General features: G+C 30.5%; 6 protein-coding genes and 1 long non-coding RNA gene across 30 annotated transcripts; 6 read left to right on the top strand and 1 right to left on the bottom strand.

Moving 5' to 3' along the window:
* The first annotated feature begins 2 nt into the window (after positions 1 to 2).
* LOC148937679 (uncharacterized) lies at positions 3 to 3272 on the top strand. 11 transcript variants are annotated; one of them, XM_089071570.1, is made up of 7 exons: positions 1409 to 1536; positions 1998 to 2104; positions 2222 to 2312; positions 2386 to 2420; positions 2515 to 2528; positions 2658 to 2791; positions 2962 to 3272. In XM_089071570.1, exons 1-7 carry the CDS (start codon positions 1525 to 1527, stop codon positions 3091 to 3093), a joined length of 525 nt encoding a protein of 174 aa, XP_088927696.1. In that variant the 5' UTR covers positions 1409 to 1524; the 3' UTR covers positions 3094 to 3272. The 11 variants fall into 11 exon arrangements, 7 of the variants coding, with proteins under 7 accessions (XP_088927697.1, XP_088927699.1, XP_088927700.1 ...); XM_089071571.1 differs by lacking the exons at positions 1409 to 1536; positions 1998 to 2104 and adding an exon at positions 115 to 260; XM_089071573.1 differs by lacking the exons at positions 1409 to 1536; positions 1998 to 2104 and adding an exon at positions 115 to 354.
* LOC148937678 (uncharacterized) lies at positions 1304 to 16953 on the bottom strand. 2 transcript variants are annotated; one of them, XR_016138088.1, is made up of 7 exons: positions 16830 to 16953; positions 16204 to 16367; positions 13818 to 16081; positions 12530 to 13406; positions 6036 to 12459; positions 3546 to 5969; positions 1304 to 1868 (listed from the first exon to the last, which is right to left on the bottom strand). It is a non-coding gene; the product is annotated as an uncharacterized LOC148937678 (long non-coding RNA). The 2 variants fall into 2 exon arrangements; XR_016138087.1 differs by having other exon boundaries at positions 3546 to 12459.
* LOC105431227 (uncharacterized) lies at positions 4259 to 6467 on the top strand. The gene is made up of 9 exons (XM_089071579.1): positions 4259 to 4417; positions 4474 to 4599; positions 4820 to 4937; positions 5023 to 5284; positions 5405 to 5527; positions 5638 to 5728; positions 5807 to 5943; positions 6071 to 6203; positions 6277 to 6467. Exons 1-9 carry the CDS (start codon positions 4259 to 4261, stop codon positions 6325 to 6327), a joined length of 1200 nt encoding a protein of 399 aa, XP_088927705.1. The 3' UTR covers positions 6328 to 6467.
* On the top strand, positions 6919 to 9911 carry LOC105431228 (odorant receptor 49b-like). 6 transcript variants are annotated; one of them, XM_011645282.3, is made up of 9 exons: positions 6919 to 7074; positions 7184 to 7303; positions 7504 to 7600; positions 7709 to 7970; positions 8043 to 8171; positions 8256 to 8346; positions 8482 to 8618; positions 8682 to 8814; positions 8896 to 9036. In XM_011645282.3, the coding sequence occupies exons 1-9, from the start codon at positions 6919 to 6921 to the stop codon at positions 8944 to 8946; spliced, it is 1176 nt and encodes a 391-aa protein (XP_011643584.3). In that variant the 3' UTR covers positions 8947 to 9036. The 6 variants fall into 6 exon arrangements, with proteins under 6 accessions (XP_011643584.3, XP_025075129.2, XP_088927679.1 ...); XM_025219344.2 differs by having other exon boundaries at positions 7483 to 7600; XM_089071553.1 differs by lacking the exon at positions 8896 to 9036 and adding an exon at positions 9770 to 9911 and having other exon boundaries at positions 7483 to 7970.
* LOC105431229 (odorant receptor Or2-like) lies at positions 9878 to 12998 on the top strand. Of its 5 annotated transcripts, XR_016138081.1 has the most exons (10): positions 9878 to 10036; positions 10136 to 10255; positions 10987 to 11104; positions 11219 to 11480; positions 11613 to 11729; positions 11867 to 11957; positions 12064 to 12206; positions 12312 to 12444; positions 12519 to 12632; positions 12791 to 12998. XR_016138081.1 is itself a non-coding variant. In XM_089071559.1 (9 exons), the coding sequence occupies exons 1-9, from the start codon at positions 9878 to 9880 to the stop codon at positions 12861 to 12863; spliced, it is 1197 nt and encodes a 398-aa protein (XP_088927685.1). In that variant the 3' UTR covers positions 12864 to 12998. The 5 variants fall into 5 exon arrangements, 4 of the variants coding, with proteins under 4 accessions (XP_088927685.1, XP_025075130.2, XP_088927687.1 ...); XM_089071559.1 differs by lacking the exon at positions 12312 to 12444; XM_025219345.2 differs by having other exon boundaries at positions 12519 to 12998.
* Positions 13222 to 15444, top strand: LOC105431230 (odorant receptor 4-like). The gene is made up of 8 exons (XM_011645285.3): positions 13222 to 13362; positions 13428 to 13547; positions 13670 to 13790; positions 13885 to 14146; positions 14226 to 14351; positions 14423 to 14513; positions 14686 to 14822; positions 14901 to 15444. The coding sequence occupies exons 1-8, from the start codon at positions 13222 to 13224 to the stop codon at positions 15064 to 15066; spliced, it is 1164 nt and encodes a 387-aa protein (XP_011643587.3). The 3' UTR covers positions 15067 to 15444.
* Positions 16923 to 24409, top strand: sl (small wing phospholipase C gamma 1). Of its 4 annotated transcripts, none has more exons than XM_089071534.1 (20): positions 16923 to 17054; positions 17907 to 18104; positions 18416 to 18565; positions 18645 to 18783; positions 19118 to 19280; positions 19357 to 19670; positions 19736 to 19942; positions 20044 to 20464; positions 20578 to 20889; positions 21023 to 21204; positions 21305 to 21482; positions 21613 to 21678; positions 21843 to 22034; positions 22201 to 22422; positions 22508 to 22714; positions 22830 to 23211; positions 23301 to 23440; positions 23542 to 23649; positions 23753 to 23858; positions 24030 to 24409. In XM_089071534.1, the coding sequence occupies exons 2-19, from the start codon at positions 17930 to 17932 to the stop codon at positions 23765 to 23767; spliced, it is 3573 nt and encodes a 1190-aa protein (XP_088927660.1). In that variant the 5' UTR covers positions 16923 to 17054; positions 17907 to 17929; the 3' UTR covers positions 23768 to 23858; positions 24030 to 24409. The 4 variants fall into 4 exon arrangements, with proteins under 4 accessions (XP_088927660.1, XP_088927658.1, XP_011643588.2 ...); XM_089071532.1 differs by having other exon boundaries at positions 17831 to 18104; XM_011645286.3 differs by lacking the exon at positions 16923 to 17054 and adding an exon at positions 17121 to 17408.
* The last annotated feature ends 48 nt before the right edge of the window (positions 24410 to 24457 follow it).

The following is a 24457-nucleotide window of genomic DNA, read 5'->3' as shown; positions in this document are numbered from 1 at the left end:
GAGGGATACGTAACTAAGGAAACGATCATTCCCAGCCAATCCAGATGAGAGAGATTCGCTAGCGTCCAATGCTCGAAATCTGACAATTTTGATATCCAATTGCAGGTGTAGGAATCCTCTAGGAACTTTGATTATCCAAAATTGTCCACGATAGGAACATTTTTGTCGCTAGATATTTTTTCTCACGTGAAAGGAAGAATAAACGGGAGAATGAAAATTTTTACTCCTCATGAAATTTCGTACGCTTACTGCTGATAAATGTAACTTTTTTGTATTAAAAAAATTAGATACTACTAATGACAGAAAACGGATGCGGTTACGTTTATCGTGATGTAGACGTGGATGTAGACCAAGGTAGAGAAAAATGTATACATATTTTTCGCATCCATTCTTTCATGTCCTATGTATACATTTTTTTTATCTCTATGTGCACATCTGTGATAAACGTAAGCGTTTAGTTTTCCGTTAATAACCTAAATACAATAATTATACGTCCTTATTCTAAAGGGTAGTCCTTTATCTCAGGTAGCTGCTTTTTAGATTTTATTTTCTCAAAATCAATTTTATTTGTTTTAACCTTTTATTTATCCTTTATTTTACGACAAATTCTTTTTTAATTAGCATTTTTAATGTCTAATGTCGTATTAATGAGTAAATTTTTAAAATAAAAAAACATATATATGTACGTATAAATTTATTGTAATAATGTATAAATTTCTTGTATTATATTTCTATTTTTTTTTAATTAAAATTATTCAGATTAAATTCATTTTCTTATTTTTTTTGCAACTCTTTTTTTTGCCTTTTTCCAAATTCAAATAAAGAATTTGTTTCAACACAGTCGGATCAATTTCAAACTATCAGGAAGCTGTACAGTATCTCATTTTGATATGCTACATAAGAAAATTTCGCAATGCAGAGATTTTTAATAGTTACAAACTGATTTGGAAACATGTAGAAAAAAAGTTCTAAAATTTTCAGATTTGTCTCTTATGTGATCGAAGAAAATATGTAAGAATGAGATATATGTGATAACGTGCTACACATTTCATCGTCAGCAAATATTAATTTCATTGCAAATATTTTTTCTATTTATATTTACTATCGTTTGTGACTATGGCAAAGATTTATACTTTTCTGTTCAACACTCGTACAGTATGTACAATATGTTCTATAAAGTTATTGTTAACACGTGTCACGTTAAATATTCGAATATAGTCAACTTAGAAAAAAATGCAATTTTTTTATGTAATTGAAGATTTAAAAAGAGAGTAGAGAAAAGTAAATAAATATAGAAAAGATCTTTTTTTCAATTTTATAAACATTTTTATTAATGATATTGTTATTAACAAATCGTAAAAAAGTTCTGATAAAAGTATGAATCATTGTTTTTATCATTGTTTATCAGATAAAAGATCCTACTCAACATTTATTCTGTGATTGGAAAGAATTGAATACTTCTGAGGAATACGAAATTATGAAATCCTACACCACAAATAGCAGACGATTCACTTTGATATACTGATGGATACTGAGGTGAGATGGATAATGAATGTGATCTGATCTATATATCAATTATATCTTTCTATTTTCACAAGTCGCACTGTACATTGCAACATATTGCTTCTCAGCAACGTTAATATTTTTGTTAATGTCTCTCATACCATAAATGCTCGATATCATATTGCCTCCAAATGAGTCTCTGCCTGTATTACCACCATATCAAGAATATTATTTTATGGACATTCGAGAACATTTCTTTCAAATATTCTGGCACGGTGTTCTGGCTTGGAAAATCGTTATAGTTGGTGTAATCACTCATGATTGCCTCTTTGTTACTTACGTTGAGCATGTCTGTAGCATATTTGCTGTAATCGAGTAAGATAATTATTTCTGACATACGTATCTCAACAGAAAAATTAAAAACAGTCACTCAACATTATACCCTTGCAATGTACTTGGAATTCAATAAATCAATATTGTGCAATTATTTGTAGACTTCGTTATTTCATGATGATGGAGAAAAGATGGAAATTGTAAATTTTCTTGATATACATTGCAAGAGAGTTGCGCTTCTCGTGCATAAACACCGCGAATCTTTACAGTGAGTGCACGATATGCAAAACGAAATGTGACGTGTATAGTTCAATGTAAACGAATGAATCCAGAAATCCTTCAACAACCGTTCGATAATTTTTTTTTTTACATTTTTCTGTCGCAGGTACATGCAATTTCTCGAAAGTATATTTATCGGACTATTCGCTGTGCAGATATTGATGGCAACGATAGGGATAAGCACTAGTTTATTACAAGTATGTCCAACAATTTTTAAAAATTCTGATGAATTTTGTAAAGAAATAAAATGTTATATTTTTTCTGCTGGAGATTACACAGGATAGTAGCGATATCTTGGAATCAAGGTATGTGTTCTACGTAATTGGTCAAATCAATTGATTCACTTGTTCTTTCTTAGTTCTTTTTGAAAGACAAAGGCTGATAGATCATAGTCTTCAGATATGCGACAAGATGTAAGACGGCATTATTTTCGATATAAAATAAAAAGAAAAAAAACACTTGATTTTTATATATATATATATATATATATATATATATATATATAAAAAGCACTCTATTGATTGATACGTTCATTCCGGGAGGTAATTACTTCTCGGTGGGTTGCCGCTTTCCGAAAAGAGACGAGCGTAAATATTTTGTCTCTGCCGGGAATCCCGGAACTTCTAGCATAGTAGACCAGTGTGCTGTCTACTATGCCACGCTCGCTCAGTTATCTGTTAGTTAATATTTATTTATTTAATAAAACTTAATGTAACTTATAAATATTAATAACTCAAATAAATAAATAATTATATTAACTAGTTATCTATTATTATTATTATTATTATTATTATTATTAATTAAATAATTATATTAACTAGTTATCTATTAGTTAATAAATTGTAGGTTCCTGTGTATAATTATTGTGCGCACCACCAGGTATATGAGAGAGATTACCACGCTCGAATACGAACAATGAGACTGAAGACAACTATTATGAGCATTCACTGTAGTCACCCTGCACAACTCATGCCTTAGATCAAATATTCTAATGATTCTTGAGCGTCTGTATCTTCTCTTTTGGTTATACCAACAATTTTTATGCTTTTTCCATCCTGATATCTACAATGGATTGACTTTTCTGTTTGTCAGATAAAAGATCATACAGTTGTTCCTGATACAATTCTATAAATGAAATTGCAATTTTAAAACTCCAATTTTTTTAGACTTAATAATTTTAAATATATTGTCTACAATTCTATAATAATCTTCTCTCCAATATCTGTATAAGTGGTATACTCATGGAAAGGGTTTTGCTACTTCCCGTTTATCCATAGGTCAATATCGTAATATTATAGTTTGATAAAAAGATATGGTTATTAATTTTTATAATGGCACATGATATGTGATATTTAAAAGATATAATATACTAGTTTTAGTACTAATAAAAATTAAAAAATATATGCTAGTTTTAGTACTAAAGCATTTACCTTGAAAAATATTATCCAGCAATTGTTTAATAGTTGTGTTATAAAAATCCTCCTGTCATGTAAGGAGAGAATACATAATTATATCTGAATGCCTTCTCAGAATTGCATACATAAACTTGTATTCTCCAGATATCGCATCTAAATACATCTGACATTTTTATTTAGCTAACTTTCCACTAGTGAACGAATGTGTAGGGCGACACGAACACTATCATCACACATCTGTAATAATGAATAATCGAATAATATTTAATCGAATAGATTTAATATCTCTCATATGAATTTTAGGCTTTGCACTAGAGAGAGGGAGATTTTTTAAACTTTTAAAATGTTAAAAAAAAACGAATCAGTCTCATCACATTTCACCATCAGTAAATATTAATTTCGCAAATATTTTTTCTGATCGATATGCGGAAAGAACTTGAAAAACGGCTCGTCAGAAAAACTTGACTGCTCTCTCTACCTTATACTTATAATGTCAGAGGAATAAATGTTACCTATGTCTATCGAATGTATAATTATTGAGGGAGAGATGACAAACATGCAAAATTCTTTAGTAAGGGCTATACATGAATGACAGTAGTTTTATCAGAGAGAAATGCGAATATCGATAGTTGCCTCCTAACTTATTTCTTTATAGCAAAGAATACTACTACTAGTAGTCGAAAATTTAGAATTGGTTGACGGCGGAGCGTAAGTTTTGTCTAAGAATTATGGAGATTATTTCCAATCATTATTATGATCTTATTTACAAGCTATCGTCTCTTACCGGTATGTGGCCGTATCTGAAATTAAAAACCAAAGTGTTTCGTATTGCTTTACTAACTATCATATTATTAACTATACTCGTACCACAGGTGAATCGACTTAACGTAATCACAAATCATAAAGAGAGATTATTACTATATTAATTGATATCTTCTTTCAGATAGCGTATCAATTTAATAATCAATGCAATAAAAATTTGCATTGCACTTTTCAGGCAATGACAGCATATTTACTATCGATTGTGGCTATGGTGAAGATTTACACTTTTCTGTTCAACACTCGTACAGTATGTTTTATAGAGTTATTATTAACATTACGTTAAATATTCAAATATAATCAACTTAAAAAAATGCAATTTAATTGAAAATTTAAAAAAAAAGAGTAAAAATATAGAAAAGATCTTTTTTTTTTATATATAATTTTATAAACATTTTCATTAACGATACTATTATTGACGAATCGTAAAGAAAGTACTGATAAAAAAGTATGAGTCATTGCTTTACCAGATAAAAGATCTCACTCAACATTTGTTCTGTGATTGGAAAGAATTAAATACTTCTGAGGAATACAAAATTATGAAATCCTACGCCACAAATAGCAGACGATTCACTTTGATATATAGTGGTGAGATGAGATGGATGATGAATATGATTTGATCTATACATCAATTATATCTTTCTATTTTCATAAGTCGCACTGTATATTGCAGTATATTGCTTCTCAGCAATGTTAATATTTTTATTAATGTCTCTTATACCATATACGCTCGATATCATATTGCCTCTAAATGAATCTCGGCCCATATTACTGCCATATCGAGGATACTATTTTGTGGACATTCGAGAATATTTCTTTCAAATATTGTGGCATGCCGTTGTGGCTTGGGAAGTCGTTATAGCTGGCGTAGTCACTCACGACTGCCTCTTCGTTACTTACGTTGAGCATGTCTGTAGCATATTTGCTGTAATCGGGTAAGATAATTATTTCTGACATACGTATCTCAACAGAAAAATTAAAAACAGTCACTCAACATTATACCCTTGTAATGTGCTTGGAATTCAATAAAATCAACATTGTGCAATTATTTGTAGACTTCGTTACGAACATTTATTTCATGATGATGATGGAGGAAAGATGGAAATTGTAAATATTCTTGATAATATACATTGCAAGAAAGTTGCGCTTCTCGTACATAAACACCGCGAAGCTTTACAGTGAGTGCACAATGTATAAAACGAAATGTATAATTTAATATAAACGAATGAAATCAGAAATACTTCAACAACCCTTCGATAATTTTTTTTTTTATATTTATCTGTCGCAGGTACGCGCAACTTCTCGAAAGTATATTTACCGGACCATTCGCTGTGCAGATATTGATAGTAACGATAGGAATGAGCATTTCCTTGTTACAAGTATGTCTAACAATTCTTATAAATTCTAATGAATTTCAATTTGTAAAGAAATAAAATGTTATATTTTTTCTGCTGGAGATTACACAGGATAATAGCGATATCTTGGAATCAACGAGGTACGTGTTCTATGTAATTGGTCAATTGATTCACTTGTTCTTTCTTAGTTTCGAGGGGCAAAGGCTGATAGATCATAGTCTTCAGATATGCGACAAGATGTAAGACGGCATCACTTTCGATACACCTAAATAAAGGAAAAAAAGAAAAACATTGAATTTATATATATAAACATATTACCTCTAGGTATTACCTCTTAGTAATTCATGTATGTTTAAAATCTCATAGATATAACAGTTTTTGGTACAAAACATCCATGAAGTTACAAAAGATAGCTATGATGGTAATGATGAAAAGTGTTTATCCAAGCTTTTTAAGCGCTGGCAAAGTTTATATTTTTTCTCTGGAGAGCTTCTCTATGGTAAAACATGGATTATGTATATCACTAAAGTCATTTCAAAGTTTCTTTAAATGGCATGTATTTTTTTTTAAAGGTTCTACAAACTTCAATGTCATACTTTACGGTACTCGCGTCTTTTCAGTAGTTTATGCATCTAGGTAACTTCCTGTATGTACAGCGATTAAGCGACGATCGAAAATAATAACATTGTCTCTATGCTTTTATTATAATAATATATCTTTGTTAATCGTATATGTAATATATGTAATATATGTATAATCTGTATACCTGTAGTTTATATTAAGTTTATGCCGGCCTAATTGTAAAGGTAAGAATATCATTGTTGGACCATTGATTTAACTTCCCGAATGAAAGGTTTCTTTCCAGAACTGCCGCGAAAAAAAGTCTATTGAAAAAACTCTATTGATTGATACGTTTCATCCGCAGGGTACTTGCCAACTTGTCAAGTTTGACATACATATCAATGAGACTTCGCCTCCCTATGTTATATTTAGTGTCAAAGCGATAAGTCCACCATCTGTCTGTACAAAGTATCCATCACACTCACTGTTTCGCGGAAACGTGTTACGATAGCAGTGAGGAAATATTGTAACATTTATATTATGCATGAGCTATCCAGGTCCTTGAACCATCCTCTATACCAAAGGGATGGAATCTTAGGTAAAATAAGTCAGAAACGAATTACCTGCACAAGGCTGGAGACAAAAGATTATTTATGACTAAAACCGTGAACGTTGAGTGGAATCAATATTATAGTGTCATGAAGAAATTATCGTCCTTATCCGGTCAATGGCCTTATCAGAAACCAATAACGAGATTGTTCTGTGTGATCCTGCTAACATTGAGTACTATTTCCATGATTATTCCTCAGGTAATCTCTCTCTCTCTCTCTCTCTTTTTCTCCTCTCCTTCTTTCTCTCTCGACTTCTCTAAAAATAAAACTAGAGCGGCGAGTTCTTAAATATCTGATTTTTTTTTAGATAGCCAAGTTTGTTACATGTAATGGAAATTTGCAATGTATCTTTGAAACTATGACGTCCTACATGTTGACAACTGTAACACTGGTGAAATTATATACATGTTACTTTAACCGATATAAAGTACGTAAAATTATTTATTTTCTGTAACACTCATATCACGGCCGACTTTACGATATTTCAAATTTTAGCATATGTGCATGTGTGTGCTGTGTGTGTGTTCGTACGTTCTATTATTGAAATGATTAGGCCATAGAAGAGAATGAGAAAAAGTATATTGTTAATCATTGACATTTATATAGATAAAAGTTCTTGTTGATCAGTTATTCGTTGACTGGGACGAATTGCAAACACCAGAGGAGTACGAAATTATGAAGAAGTATGCCAAGAATGGCAGACGGTACTCTTTAGGATACTCGGGTAAGAATAAGCTATGCAATTTTTATCTTCTCATTTATCTCTGTGTCTGTTTTGTTCATAAAGTTATAATTTATCGATCGTTGGCTAAACGTTCCATCTGTATTGCAGTGTATTGCTATATGGCTGTGTATACATTTATGTCCCTGTCCCTCATACCGCAAGTGTTGGATGTCGTCTTACCTCTTAACGAATCCCGCCCCATATTACCAACATATCCAGGATATTATTTTATTGACGAGAGGAAATATTTTTTCTACATTTTCTCGCATGCTATCATGGCTTGGGAAATCGCTATGACGGGGATAGTCACGCACGACTGCATGCTCCTAACTTACATTGAGCATGTCTGCAGCATTTTCGCCCTGGTCGGGTAAGAACAATTAATGTGATATTGCTGACAATGTTACGCGTGCATCATTACATGAATATTGCAACTTTGCAGATTTCGCTTTGAACGATTAACGAATAAATATAATGACTATCAAACTATTAAAGTTTTACATCCTCGTGCAAGTGATACGTATCATGAACGAATTGCATTTTCCGTATACACGCATCGAAAAGCTTTAAAGTGAATATAAAACGAAGAGGAGAGAAGAGGGGGGGGGAGGGAAAGAGAGAATTTAGATTTGTTTTATTGTCGTTTTTGCCGTAGGTTCGCTCAATTGATCGAAGATACATTTTCGTTAACGTTGGCTATACAAATAATGCTAAATACGATAATGATCAGTATTACTTTGTTACAAGTACGTATTTGTTAGTTTTGCAATTTTATTCAATCTATGTATATTTAGGATAGAAAAGATTTATAATGATATATCTTCTATTAATCATAAGATATGTGCGAGCAATTAAAACATTATTATTTTTTTGTACTGGAGATGACGCAGAATGAAGCTGGTATTTTAGAAGTGATAAGATACGCGATGTATGTCATTGGTCAATTGATCCATCTATTTTGCCTCAGTTTTGAAGGACAAAAACTGATAGATCACAGTCTACAAACTCGAGATAAAATGTAAGACGAAAAATTGTATGACAATTATTTTATCAGAATTTAATTTGCATTCGAGTATTACAGCTATAATAGTCTTTGGTACGAAGCACCCGCGAAATCGCAAAAGATGCTTCTGTTCGTAATGCAAAAGAGTCTTCGACCAATTTCCTTAAGCGCTGGCAAGATTTATATTTTTTCGATGGAGAACTTCACTACGGTAAAGATTATAACAAGTATTACAATCGTATTATAATCGTAAAATATAACAGTTTAACATTTTTAATACGCGTATTTCAAGATTGTGCAAACTTCAATGTCATACTTTACCGTACTTGCGTCTTTGGAATAAATAAGCAACAGTCATTGTCCGGATATCAATCCTACTTGGACTGGCTATTCACAAAATCATAATTTTTATGATGTTAAAGGAAGTTTACCCATTTGCGTATGAATAACATTTATAATGAATTTCGATTACTCGCTTTTCTCTATATATTAATACTTAAAGTCAAACGAAAGTTGCATCCTGGGAAAATATTCGTAACTTTGAAATGTTTTGTGTAACAAAGAAAAAAACATATAAAAATTATTACATTACAATTGTAAGATTTTATTTCGGAAAAATTGTAATCCTTATGTAATGGAAAACAGAATTTAATGGTTACAAACAACAATTATGTGATAAGACTGCAAAGTGCAAGTCATACTCACTCGTTAGCACAAAGAAAGTATAAAGTTGCCTCGTCTCTTTTTTTATTATTTGCAACGTTCGATAAAATAATTTGTTATATCAAAAATAGAATTTGAAACGGATCCTCTCTTCAATTGTCCAGAATTGCAGTTGAGTATGATAAAGTCTGCGTACATTGTCTTGTAAATTGTTAGAAAAAAAAGTACATAAGTAATATCACCATAAAACTAAGTTTTCCTGGAAATTCTATAATTATACGGTCGAGATATTCTGTACAGAGAGAGTTTGTAAAATGATATACTTGTCAACATTCACCCTCGATGTATGTTAAAATTAATATTAAGGACGTAAATGCTATGCCTATATCTTATAAGAGCCATGTGTCACTTTTTTCACTAAGCGGAAACATATCGCAACTGTTATGCGAAAACGTTACAAGCAGGTAGCGTTTGTATTATGTATGACACATTTGAGATTACAGACCATTTCTCATATCGATGAATGGGGACTTGAGCAAAACAAAAGTTGAGAGACAAATTTTAAATCAATCGTTTACATGAGGTCGAAGACGTAAAATCATCCGCGAGTTATGGATACCGAATATGAGTACCGAGGATGGAATCATTATTATAATGTTGTTAAAAGGGTGTCATCATTGGCTGGTCAATGGCCTTATCAAAGATTAAAAATCAGACTGCTCTGTGTAATCTTGGTAACTCTGAGCATATTTTCCATGAATGTTCCACAGGTAACGTAACTGATCACGTTAATGAAAAGGCGTAATATACACAGAATTTTTGAATTTTTTAAATTTCGAATTTTTTAATTCGAGCAATAATTCTTACAGATGGCTAGATTTGTAATATGTAACGGAGATTTGCAATGTATTTTTGAAACTATGACGTCGTTCATGTTAGCAACCATGTGTCTGGTGAAACTATATACGTGTTACCTTAATCGCTATAAAGTATCGTGTATTTGCAATATATTTTCTTTAAGAGTCGATGTTTTTTTTGAACAAATTGGATTGGATACTTTATTTTTGCTTGCGAGAATATTTTTTGATATGTAGGCACCGTTGATAGAAAACGTCCAATCGATAAGCTATTATCCTATTTTTCTTGTAGATGTTCTGAGAAGCACATCGGTAAAAATAATTTCGATCGCATTTGCGATATTTATGTCTTGCCGTTTTAAATTATAATTTTAGAATTATTATTTTGGGATTAGTATACCATTGGTATAATCCCGTATTAACAAATCCCATCCAGGAATTGCGTGACAATTGCATAGTGGATTGAAAACGAAAAGGAAGAGCAAGCTTTTCTCCGTGATCTGTTCTTTCTCTTAGTCTTTTTTTTTGTTATCTATATTCTATAATATACAACGACTTCTTCATACTAAATTTTACATAGTGTACGAAATAAGGACATCGATATGTATTAATCTGAAAACCACCTCACGATCAATTACAAAGAAAATCTGAAGTCAATGTTGATTGTCAAAATTTGTTAAAAAATCATACCGCCTCGTGATTTGAAACTTTGCCATGTTTTGCGGTCATATCGATTGTTTCTAATTATTTTATATTATAATCGTTTTGTACAATTTTCAATTATTGTCAAGTATCTCGAGATTTCTTATCGTAGCGTATTGATCTACAAAAATACTCAGTATTAATTGCTGTCGCATTTTTAGATGAAAGATCTGACCGATCATTTGTTTGTCGATTGGAACGCATTAGAAACTTCAGAAGAATATGAAATTATGAGCAGATATGCCAAGAACGGTAGACTATATTCTTTGGGATACTCATGTAAGAATAAATTGTGAAATCTTCATTTGCATCATCCATGTATCTCTGCCCGTTTTATCTATGAAAATAATTTAATAATTGTTAGACGAAAAGATTATTCTTCCTCTTTTGCAGTATATTGCTTTGTAGCTCTATGCGTATTTTTGTCAATGTCTCTCATACCGCAACTGTTGGACGTTATAATGCCTCTCAACAAAACCCGTCCTATTCTATTGACATATCCAGGATACTACTTTGTCGACGAAAAAGAATATTTCTTTTACATTTTTCCACATGCTGTCGTATGTTGGGAAATTGCTATATCCGGGATAGTCGCCCATGACTGTATATTTGTAACTTATGTGGAACATGTTTGCAGTATGTTTGCTGTAGTTGGGTAATTTATAATGATAATTTATTATGCGAAGCATATATGTATGCTTCTTATCATTTATATTTAAATTATATATCAACTGGACACACACATACACACGCACACGAACATACATACATATGAATTTCCTCTCAGATTTCGTCTCAACCACTTATTCAATGATTGCAATAATAAAGTGAAAACTACAAATATGGATGATATATATCGTAAAAGAGTTGCGTTCATTGTGAATACACATCGAGAAGCTTTAAGGTGAACCTATAAAATACAAAATGAAATAGGAAAATAACATTGTAGCAATATATGATGTCTTCATTTAAAAATAAAGGAATCCGGAAAGAATAAGATTTAATTTAGCGTTAAAATCTCATCTTTCGTTTTCCACATAGGTATGCGCAACTTCTCGAAGATACGTTTAATGTACCTTTCGCGATGCAGATACTGATAGTAACAATAGGAATGAGCATCACGTTGCTACAAGTATGTATTTTTTTTATTATTATGGATTATATGTATATAATACAATACTTAAAACAACAGAATTAAAATTATATCATATTTCTTACTTTTCTTTGCTGTGCCGAAGATAATGCAGCGAAATGATAACAGCAATATCTTAGAAACGATGAGATACGCGTTGTACGTCATTGGAGAATTGATACACTTGTTCTTTCTCAGTTTCGAAGGACAAAAGCTGATAGATCACAGTCTTCAGATGCGGGACAAAGTGTACGCTAATTTTTTTCTAAAAAGATAATCTATCATTCGTCCATCATTCATACATGACATTTTTCGATCGATTATTTTTATATATTTGTGTGAAATACTGCATAGATATAACAGCTGTTGGTATGAAGTATCCATGAAGTCTCAAAAATTAATTGTACTGGTCATGATAAAAAGTCTTCGATTGAGTTTCTTAAGCGCCGGCAAGGTTTACATTTTCTCTTTGGAGAGCTTCACCACGGTAAAAGAAGAATTACTATGAGCAAATATTGCTTTAAAATTTCTTTAATAACACGTGACTCTTTTATATTAAAGGTTCTACAAACCTCGATGTCCTACTGTACAGTACTCGCATCCTTTCAATAGTTGTCCGATGCTTATCCCGATAATTGTGCGATTCAATTGTGGCATTATTATCGAAAGCGAAATGTAATTTTGAAAAATATATTTTTCTGTTGCGATATTAATATGTTAAAGTTAATCGTATACGTAATATTTTCAATTCGTATACCTCTAAATATTCAAATGTCATTGCGTAGAATAGGAATTTAATTTTTCGCATCTTCAAATGAAAATTCAATTTCCAGAGATACACAGAAAAATGATATAAAGAGATGGAAAGAAAAGGGGAAGAAGAGAGAAGAGAGGGAGAACCGCTAAACGAAGAAATAAAACTTTGTGCTGATCGATACGTTCCATAGAGGAAACTTAGAAAACAACAGATATCTGTCAATGATGTTTCGCTTCCCTTTACACTATATTTAGTGTCATGGAAATAAATACCAGTCATGTATACACGCAATGTGTCATTCATTGTCTTGCAGACATCGCGATTAGTTATGCAAAAACATTATAGGGAGGCATATAGCACTTGTATTATATTGTAACATGTGATACGTTCAAGATCTTAAAATATTCCTGTACGAAGGGGATTTTCCGGACTCGAATAAAATTTTCGATTGTCGAGTTAGTTGACTGGACGAAGCTATAAACGAAAGAATATATATCCTTCACTGCTATGGATTCCACCTCGAATTATTATGGAGTCGTTAAAAAAATAACATCGTTGGCTGGTCAATGGCCGTATCAGAAACGAAAAACAAGAATAATTTGTTTGATCCTCGTAACTTTCAGCACATTTTCCATGATTATCCCACAGGTAATTGATAATTGAAATTGAGTTGAGTTGTCAGTGGAATTTTCCTGCAATAAAAATATTTTCAGATAGCAAAGTTCGTAATATGTGAAGGAGATGCGCAATGTATATTTCAAACTATGACAGCGCACATGTTGACAATTATAACGTTAATAAAGCTGTATACGTGTTACTTCAACCAATGTAAAGTACGTTAGCCAATGTTACATTGGATTTTATATATTTAAGCTTAGAGCTCGTGTTTCAAGCTTTAACTTTGATAAAATAAATTAAGAAAAGCTAAGTAGATTATTAATGAGAGTGATCCTAGATCAAAGTTCTGATTGATTGGCTATTGGACGGATGGGATCTGGAATTGGAAACTCCAGAAGAGTGCGAAATCATGAAGAGATATGCCGAGACTAGCAGGCGATATTCTCTGGGCTATTCGTGTAAGAGATAAACCGTGTAATTTTTACCTTCCGATTTTGATCTCCACTGTTTTTGTCGATGCGACTGTTCAATCGATCATTTCGTTTGTTGCAGTATATTGCTTTATATCCGCATTTCTGTTTTTATGTATGTCGCTTATACCGAAGCTATTAGATGTTGTATTACCTCTCAACGAATCTCGTCCTATATTACCAGTCCATCCAGGATATTATTTTGTTGATGAGACAGAATATTTCTTCTATATCTTCGTACACGCTATCGTAGCCTGGGAAATTGCCATAACCGGGATTGTGGCTCACGATTGCATGCTGCTAACTTACATTGAACATGTTTGCAGTATTTTTGCTCTTGTCGGGTAAAAATTATTTATGACATTAAATCGTTATTGTTAACAAAACTGACGATACGTGAATGACATTCCAAGTACATTACAGCTCTCGATTTGAACGATTGATACGTAAACGTAATGATGCCATCAAAGTTTTGCATTCTCGTAATTCAAGTGGCACATACCGAAAACAAATCGCATTCTCTGTATGCACGCACCGAAAGGCATTAGAGTAAGTAGAAAGCGAGGAAGGAAGAAAAAACTTGAGATCCTAATTGTTGTATATATAATGGCTCTTATCAGATTCGCTCAACTGATCGAGGAAACATTTTCATTAACGTTGGCTATGCAAATAGCACTAAACACAGTAATGATCAGCATTACCTTGTTACAAGTACGTGTTGATTTATCCCAATTCCATTATTTTATTCAACATATATATGTTCTTTACTCGATTTAAATCGTACATTTAAAATAATCATACATTTGATATATTTGATAAAATTGTGAGAAGACGCACGTGCAAGAAATTAAAATGTTATACTAAACTTTTCATACTCATGGAGATTACGCAGCAAAACGCCAATGTTTTTGTAATAATCAGGTATGTAGTATATGTCCTTAGTCAACTGATTCATCTATTCTGCCTCAGTTTCGAGGGACAAAAACTAATAGATCACAGTCTTCAAACGCGAGATAAAATGTAAGCTAAAAAAGATTTCGTAAAACAATTAATTTATTACGAAATTTATGAAATTAGCGCATCGCTGAAATATTGCAGTTATAATAGTCATTGGTATGAAACATCCACAAAATCACAAAGGATGCTTCTCTTCGTGATGCAAAAGACCCTGCAACCTATTTTTTTGAGCGCCTGCAAAATTTATATCTTCTCATTGGAGAATTTTACTACGGTAAAGAAGCGATATATATGCCCAGCTTCGTAATATGAGATGACTCGAATGATATGACTTTAAGGATCTATATTTAAGGTCGTGCAAACTTCGATGTCGTACTTTACAGTACTCGCGTCTATGGAATAATCATACAATGATCAGGATCTATTAATTAGTCTTGCATCTAGTTTTAAAATTATTTAGCTCTTACATATCACAAATTTATTATCTCTAACGGTATGCATCTGTATAGCGTATTATGTTTTGATAAAATTGTATGTACATATATATATATATATATATATATATATATAAAATTGTTGAAATTAAGTAAACAAATACAATTGTATTTCACTATGGTGAAATATGTATCCATCAGTTTTATGTTTTACGTAATGTAATATAAGCTTCGAGTTATTAACAGAAAAATCGTCTAATAAAATGAAGTTGTTTTTTCCCCATAACTGGAATAATTACAAGACAAACATTATAAAGGAAATTTTATAAAGGAAGATTTTGGTAAACACTTTTATTCATTGTCTAGTTGCTAATTTCAGTTGCAACAAAATCTGTATTTTTTCGTTATCTGTTCATAGAAAAATAAAAAAGAGAAGAGAGTAGAAACATGTTTATACATTGAGTTTTCTTTGGAGAATACTTGGATAAATACGCACAAATACACCTACACGTACATGTCTACGCGGAAGGAGCTTGTGGAACGATGTATTACATCTGCTTTGGAGATATTTATTTTTATCCACGTAAGTCCTGGTAGTCCATAAAATAAAATTAATAATAGTAGTACTTAAAATGATAGTACATGAAGTCCATTATCTTTATTCGTAAATCTATATGATGTATATTACGTGCATGTGTATACACACATATATATATATAAAATTTATATATATACTATATTAAATATATATATATATACATATATTTATATATATATATATATATATATAAATTTTATAGATTTGGAAATTCTTTCTATATATATCTCCCATATAGCACAGAACTTGCAGCTATATTGCAGCAATATTACTGCGATATCTGTAATATGCTGTAAGAAAAGAGTTTCGAATCATTCTTTGTCATATATTAAAAGACGAATGAAAATTTGGATACAATAAAATTTGAATATTGATCAAAATCAAAGCGGATCTAGATTGAAACTTGAATTACTCATCAATTTGATAATCGCTGTAGATCTCATCCATAGTCATCCATACATATTAACAAAGGCCAAAAAGCTGAAGAATTATCAGCAGTGACGAAATGACGAGAGATGACATGGATATATTCCTTTTTTTTATTGATAATATGGATATAAAAATACCTTTGAGAACCTGAATCATTCGAATATAACATAAGCGAGTGGAGGATGAAGCCAGAGATGTAGAACGAAAAATTATCAATCATTATGATAAAACCCCTCAAGTAAATTTTAAGGGGCATTCATATTACACAGATTTTGTTAAGAAGATGCTGAATTCGTTTATATTATCGACAGAATGCAATATTTTATGTGTCAACTTTTTTATATATTAATTTTATAGGTTCGAAAATCCTTCCTAAATCCCTTCTTAATGTTTATGCATTAAAACGTATTTATCATAGAGAATTCATGTTAAGAAGAAATATTTTTTTAAATTTAAATCTTTTTTACTTTAATATGGTATTCAGAGTTGTTAAATCGCATCAATATTTACTTTATATCAAAATTTTGCAGCGTGTATTTAACTAGTATTGCAAAACTAGAAGATTACATAAAGAAATAATATTGAGTTCTTAGAATTAAGCTTAAATACCTGATGTGATAAAAGTCCACACGAAAATTTGTTCATTGGATGCAGAAATGTATGTATAATGCCATGCCATATGTATAAGACTGCATGAAACATAATGGCTTCTCTCGCGCCGGAAACAGTCGGAAGTCTTCAATTCATGTAAACGCGAATTACGATACCTACACATGATAAGTAAAACGTATTTTTTTTTCCGCATAATCAACAGCGTGTCATTTCAGAGACAAGGTATGACACATCTTTAAGTACGTTATAAGCATCGTGATAAAAGTATAGAAATTATCATGCGCGCGGTGAGAGATGATTCGCGATATGATATGGCACGATGTGTTTGCTTTGTAATTTTTTTTTAAACTGTCCCTTTCGAAGAATTAAAAAAACATTTTAGAATATGTGTACTTATCACTGTCTGTATCGTTGTGTATATCAATTAGAATTGTAATCATTTTATATCTACGCTATGAAGACATTTTTTCGCACAAAGATGATCTGAGAAAAATTGCTTAGGTTATGTTTACTTTGTGAAGATTACGACAAGATATTTGAATTGATTAGAGGAAAAGAGACAAAACGTGATAATACGTAATATATAAATTTTCCTTTTATTTATATCATAATTATAAATAATTATAAGTAGTATCTACAATTGATATTTACAACTATATGCTGCAAACGTGTATGATGCATATGGCACGATAAAAAATATAATATTTAATTAAGTTAATACTGATGTATTCATATTTTTGGAAAGCACCATAAAGAGAGAGATTTGTCTCTCTTATATCACACATCGACACTTTGTATTATTATTTATCTATATGATATAGTTTACAAGATGAGAAAACTGCCATTTCTAATAAAATTTCTGTTATTCAATATTTTGTACAATAAAGAATTTTATAAATTCTGAAAACTACATCATTGATACACCTATTTTGTATAAATATGTGCGATATTTTTTTGTTCAGGCTAAAATATGTTATAAAATATATTTTTGTTTACAGATTAACAATCCGTCTGAAGGTTGTGAGCAATACACAATTTATATTATTTCCTATTGAATTTATATTGCTTTTACAGTGTGAATATACAACGCTTTCAAAATGAATGGAATTATTCCTGAAATGGAACAGATTATTAGTCAACTTGAAAGAGGCACTGTAGTAACCAAGTTTTTTCCAAGAAAACGACCAGAAAAGAAAACTCTTATGATAAGGAGAGAAACTAGACAGATTGTTTGGTCGAGAAGTGCAAGTTTTAGACCTTTTGATGGTTCAGGTATAATATTGCAAATATATATTTACAAATCTAAAATTTATCCAATATTTTTATAGGCATATAAGGCATCCAATATTATAGATTTATAATGTAAATGCATAGCATATAGTCAGACATGAATAGTATTGGAGCAATATTTAGATATACATGTTATGAATATCTTTTATATATGCACATATATTATATGTAATATATATGCATGCACATATATTATATGTAATAAATATGAATAAACCTAATTATGAGTTGTACATATTATATATATGATATTTGAAACATGCATTGATCTTAGATATTATATTTCTTTACAGTGGAAATAAGAGAAGTCAAAGAAATTAGGATAGGAAAACAATCTAAAGACTTTGAAAAATGGCCTGAAGATGCTAAAAGAATCGAAAATTTGAGATGCTTTGTAGTATATTATGGATCAGAATTCAGACTGAAAACTCTTTCTATATCTGGTAAATATGATATATATGAATTTGTCGCTACATTATAATTTTTGTTATAGACTATTGTAACTATCTCTGTTTATTTTAGCTCTTAGTGAGAAAGAATGTGAATTATGGGTTAAAGGATTACGTCACTTAGTACAAGACACTATAAATGCACCATATCCATTGCAAGTTGAAAGGTGGCTTAGAAAAGAGTTTTACGCAATGGAAAATTCTCGTGAAACGTAAGATTCCTTTCTTAATATGCAAAAGTTTATTTTTATCTTTATATATATATATATATATATATATATATGTTGCATTATATGTAATAAAAGTATATACATGCATATACTTACAATGCATGAATAGGCATGAATATGCATGTGTTCATGTGAGTGAAGAAATGAAGAAGTGAGCGAATATTTACAATATAATATATATATTTACAACTTATCTATATATTCATATATCTACATGCATCTTTATGTATCTATATTTTTGTGTATCACATTTATATGTCATTAAGATTATGTTATTTTAATGATTCTTTTTTATAAATTTTTATTTTTATGGCAGGGTTACATTGAAAGATGTGAAAGCATTTTTACCTAGAGTTAACTGTAAAATTGCTACAAATAGGCTCAGAGAATTGTTTCAAGAAGTAGATACGAGAAATCGAAACGAGCTTGGTTTTGATGATTTTGTCATCTTATATCATAAACTAATGTTTGATCAGAATGTAAGTGTTATGTCTAATCTAAAGATTACAAGTGTCATTTTATCTATCTATGCACAAATTGGTGTAATATTTTCAGAATCTTGCAGATTGGCATAAATTGTTAAATTATTCCAAAACTGGACAGACTGTTACACTCCAAGAATTCCAGAACTTTCTAGTAACTGAACAGCAAGATAGTTTAGGGAATAATGAATTGGAACTATCACGTTTTATTAGAGATTATTTACAAGATCCTCAAAGAGACATACAAGAGCCATATTTTACCTTCTCAGAATTTATAGATTTTTTATTTTCTAAACATAATGACATTTGGAATCAAAAATTTAATCAAGTTTCCCAAGATATGACTCGACCTCTTGCACATTATTGGATAGCGTCATCACACAACACGTATGTAATTTTTAAAAAAATAAAGATTATACTCTATCATATCCTAACTATATGCGATTTTATAGATATTTGATGGGAGATCAGATTAGCAGTGAAAGTAGCTGTCAGGCCTATGTACGTGCATTAAGAGCAGGATGCAGATGTATAGAACTCGATTGTTGGGATGGTCCAGATGGAATGCCATTTATATTTCATGGACATACTCTTACTACCAAAATCAAATTCCTGGATGTTATTAAAACTATCAAGGAACATGCTTTTGCTACATCCGAGTAAGTTAAAAAAAGAAAGAAAGAATGAAAAAAGAAAAAAAAATAAGTCAACTTTGCAATTATTTTTATATGGCTATTATTCTCTATCAATATGTTGATAGATATCCTGTTATTTTATCTATTGAGGATAATTGTACTTTACCCCAACAACGTAAAATGGCAACGACTATGCAAGAAGTATTTGGCGACATGTTGTTGATCCAACCTGTCGATAAAAATGAAACTTGTCTACCTTCGCCATATGCATTACGTAGAAAAATTTTATTGAAACATAAGAAGCTTCCTGATGGCGTTGACGAATCCTCATTTCTTGTTCGAAATGATGAAAGCAGACAAGAGATGGATCTTAGAAATACTGTGAAAAATGGGATCCTTTATTTGGAAGATCCAATCGATAGAGAATGGAATCCTCATTTTTTTGTGTTAACGCAACAAAAGTTATTTTATACAGATACATTTTCAAGAGCACAGGAAACCGAACATGATGATGATGAAGAAAGCGGCATTCGGCGATCTTTGGATGTATGTATACCTTATATACGAAGTACAATAGGAATTTTGGTTTACAATATATAATTGTGAGATATATGCATGTCTGATTGAAAGATTCACAACATTTATTATAATTTAAAAAGGGCGCGCCAAATGACGAGTTACATTTTGGAGAGAAATGGTTTCATGGAAAATTAGCAAGAGGAAGAGAGGAGGCTGAAGAATTATTGCGACGTTACTCTTATCTTGGAGATGGTACTTTTCTAGTACGACAATGCGTAACATTTGTGGGTGATTACTGTTTATCATTTTGGCGTAAAGGAAAAGTGAATCATTGTCGTATTAAACTGAAACAAGAAATGGGTCAAACGCAGTATTATCTTATCGATACCAATTGTTTTGACAGTCTGTATAGTTTAATTACTCATTATCGTAATCATCCGCTTAGAAGTCAAGTGAGTACAAAAAAGTAATTATAATACAAATATTCGACATATTCTGAATCATTCTGAATCATTTATTTTGAAATAATAGATAGCTATATATGATTGTATATTATATTTTATATTTTCTATCTTTAATGCATAGGAATTTCTAATCACATTACAAGAACCAGTACCTCAGCCAAATAAACACGAGGAGAAAGAATGGTGGCATCCCGAATGTACTCGAATTGCAGCAGAAGAGATGCTAAAGCGTATACCTACAGACGGTGCATTTTTAGTAAGACCTAGTGAAAGAGAAAGTAATTGCTATGCTATTTCATTTAGGTATATCTTTTTAAAGCTACTATTTTTTTATGTAATTTTTTATGCAGATTACGTAGATAACTTTATTTTTTATCAACCTCACGTTATATTTTATTATTAGAGCAGAAAAAAAGATAAAGCACTGTAAAATAAAACTCGAAGGGAGGCTTTATACTACTGGAACCGTGGAATTTGAAAGTTTAGTTGAATTAGTCAGTTATTATGAACGACATCCATTGTTCAAAAAAATTAAATTGAGTCATCCTGTTAATCAGGATATTATCAGAAGGATGAGTCTGGTGTGTATTTGATTTTATATATATATATATATATATATATATATATATATTGTATGTATTACAATTAAAATAGGAAGAAAAACGAATAGTGTCAATTTTGTAAATATTTCTTTTTTTTTTTTTGCATTAGGATAATGATGATGGATCTGTTTATGGCATCCCAGGTTATATGGATCCTACAAGTTTTACATCAAAAGTAAGAACAAATGTCGAATTATTAAATTCATGTGCTACTTTTTATAATGTTTTAAACACAAACAAACAAACAAACACAAAAATATTAGTAAATAATAATAAATGTAATAATAATAAATAATAAATGTGTATAAAAATGTATTGATGAGACAAATTACTTTGAAGGTTACTGTTAAAGCTATTTATGATTATAAAGCTAGAAGAGATGATGAATTGACATTAGTGAAGCATGCTATAATTACTAATGTCAATCCACAAAGCGGAGGATGGTGGCGAGGTGATTATGGTGGCAAAAAACAACATTGGTTTCCTGCAAATTATGTAGAACAAATAGATCAACAAGAAACTCAAGGAGATGTAAGTTTCGAGTTGCACATTTATTATTTGAAGATTGTAATTATATAAAAACACGCGTATATAACTATATTGCGAATTATTATATGTATGTAATATTATAGATTAGTAATAGATAGATACATCTGTGAATATTACATCTGTTTTAAGAACATCTTGTTTTTTTCAGTCAGCAGATTCTATGATGCTGGGTAGTTTGCAAAAAGGTTCGTTAGATATTATGGGCGCAGTAGTAGAATTAACAGTTGGAGAAAGACCAGGCTTGGAATGGATTTTAAGAATACAAAATCCCAGTATGTGTTCAGTATTTGAAGTTGCAACATCTTCAAAAGATATCGCATTAGAATGGATGTCAAGCATCAAAGAAACCGCACAAAACGCAAGTGTTCGGGTAAATATATAATTTTTTTCCCTACAAAAAAATTTAGATATTAAGCATATATATAGCATATATTATATATGTATATTCTTATTAGGAAAGTCAACACAAAGAAATGGAAAGAGCATGGAGAATAGCCAAGGAAATGTCTAATCTTATAGTATATTGTAGATCAGTTGCATTTAATATAGAACGAATAAGAACTAAGGGATTTACATTCAACGAAATGAGTAGTTTTCCTGAAACAAAAGCTGAAAAATTAATGTGTCAACAAGAAAATAAATTTTTTATAAAGTATCATCAGGTAATAAAGCATCTTGATTATACACGCGCGTGTATGTGTATGAACATAGTTATTGAAAGAAATATTAAAATGTAAATTAGAATACATATTTAGAAGATAATCTTTCTCTTTATAGATTCAATTCAGTAGAGTTTATCCAAAAGGACAGCGCATTGATTCATCTAATTATAATCCTGTACCAATGTGGAATTCCGGTTGTCAGATGGTAGCTTTGAATTATCAGACTGGAGATAAATCAATGCAATTAAATCAAGCTAAATTTAAAGAGAATGGAAATTGTGGTTATTTACTAAAACCAGAATTCATGTTTAGACATGATTTTAATCCATATGACAAAAATACATTGTATGAAATTGAACCGCTCAAAATTAGCTTAAGAATTATTGGAGCGAGACATTTAATGAGATCAGGAAGAGGCACTGCCAGTCCATCTGTCGAGATCGAGATTATAGGTGCAGATTTTGATTCGGGAACGAAACTAACAACAAGGACGATACGTAAATATTTATTATTTAAATTATTATTTAAATTATGACTTAATTGACATTACTTTACCAAGTATATCAACTAACATTTAAATTTACAGAGGATAATGGATTTAATCCAATGTGGAATGAAACATGTGAAATTGAAATATTCAATCCATATTTTGCTCTTATACGATTTTTAGTACAAGATGAAGATATGTTTGGGGATAGCAATTTCATAGGACAAGCTACTTATCCAGTAAGTATTTAATCATTAAAAACTTGAAGATATTTATATGCAATATTGTTTATGATATTTTTATGATTTTTATTTCTAATTCAAATTTTATCTTATTTAAGGTACGTTGTTTAAGAACAGGATATAGAAGTGTTCCATTGAAAAACATATATAGTGAAGATCTCGAGCTTGCTTCCTTATTAGTACACATTAATATTATAACTTTATCGGTAATGAAAAATTTGATTTCAAGTTACTGATTTATTCAAGTTATTGATTTATATTTAAATAAAAATTTAAATTCATTTTAATAACAATTTTTTTCCCATATAGGTACATAATGCATAAAAGGAAATCAATAAAGAATAAATCTGTGTTATAGAACATTAAATATACAGACTAGTACATAAAATTACTAAATTAGTACGTGGAGTAAAGAGTAAGTATTTGTATCTTATATGATTTATTATGTATATATATATATGTGTGAATGCGCGCGCGTGCGGTGTATGTATAAGTGTACATATGTACACATATGTATATATATATATATATATATATATATATATATACATACATACATACATACTAATATTTATGTTTATTCCAGGCGAGTTTACAAGTATTGTAAGTGGTATCACAATAGTACACAATAAAATTAACACATATTAGATCAGACATATCGTTAAAAGACTGTATATATTTATATTAAATTTTGACAAATTAGGTATATTAGGTATATTATTATTAGAGATACAATGGCAACAGTTTGTTAAAAGTATTTCTATAATTGCAATAGGAAACGAAATAATTATAAATAAATAATCTGTGTAAATGTTCTTTCACCGAGAAGAACGTGAAGAGGATTTAAAATTTAGATTGATCAATTGAAGAAAGATTCTAATTGTAGGAGAGACAATATACATGCGTGATATATAATATAAATAGATTTCGTTGCTATGAATATATATGAACATTATTCTAGTTGAACTTGTGATGTATCTAATTTTGTTTTTTTTTATATATATATATAATGAC

This window comes from Pogonomyrmex barbatus, unplaced genomic scaffold (genome assembly GCF_055798465.1).
Source record: "Pogonomyrmex barbatus isolate J1 unplaced genomic scaffold, ASM5579846v1 scaffold12, whole genome shotgun sequence".
Taxonomy (NCBI): domain Eukaryota; kingdom Metazoa; phylum Arthropoda; class Insecta; order Hymenoptera; family Formicidae; genus Pogonomyrmex; species Pogonomyrmex barbatus.
The sequence above is the reverse complement of the archived record's forward strand: the minus strand, read 5'-3'. Positions and strand labels throughout refer to the sequence as shown.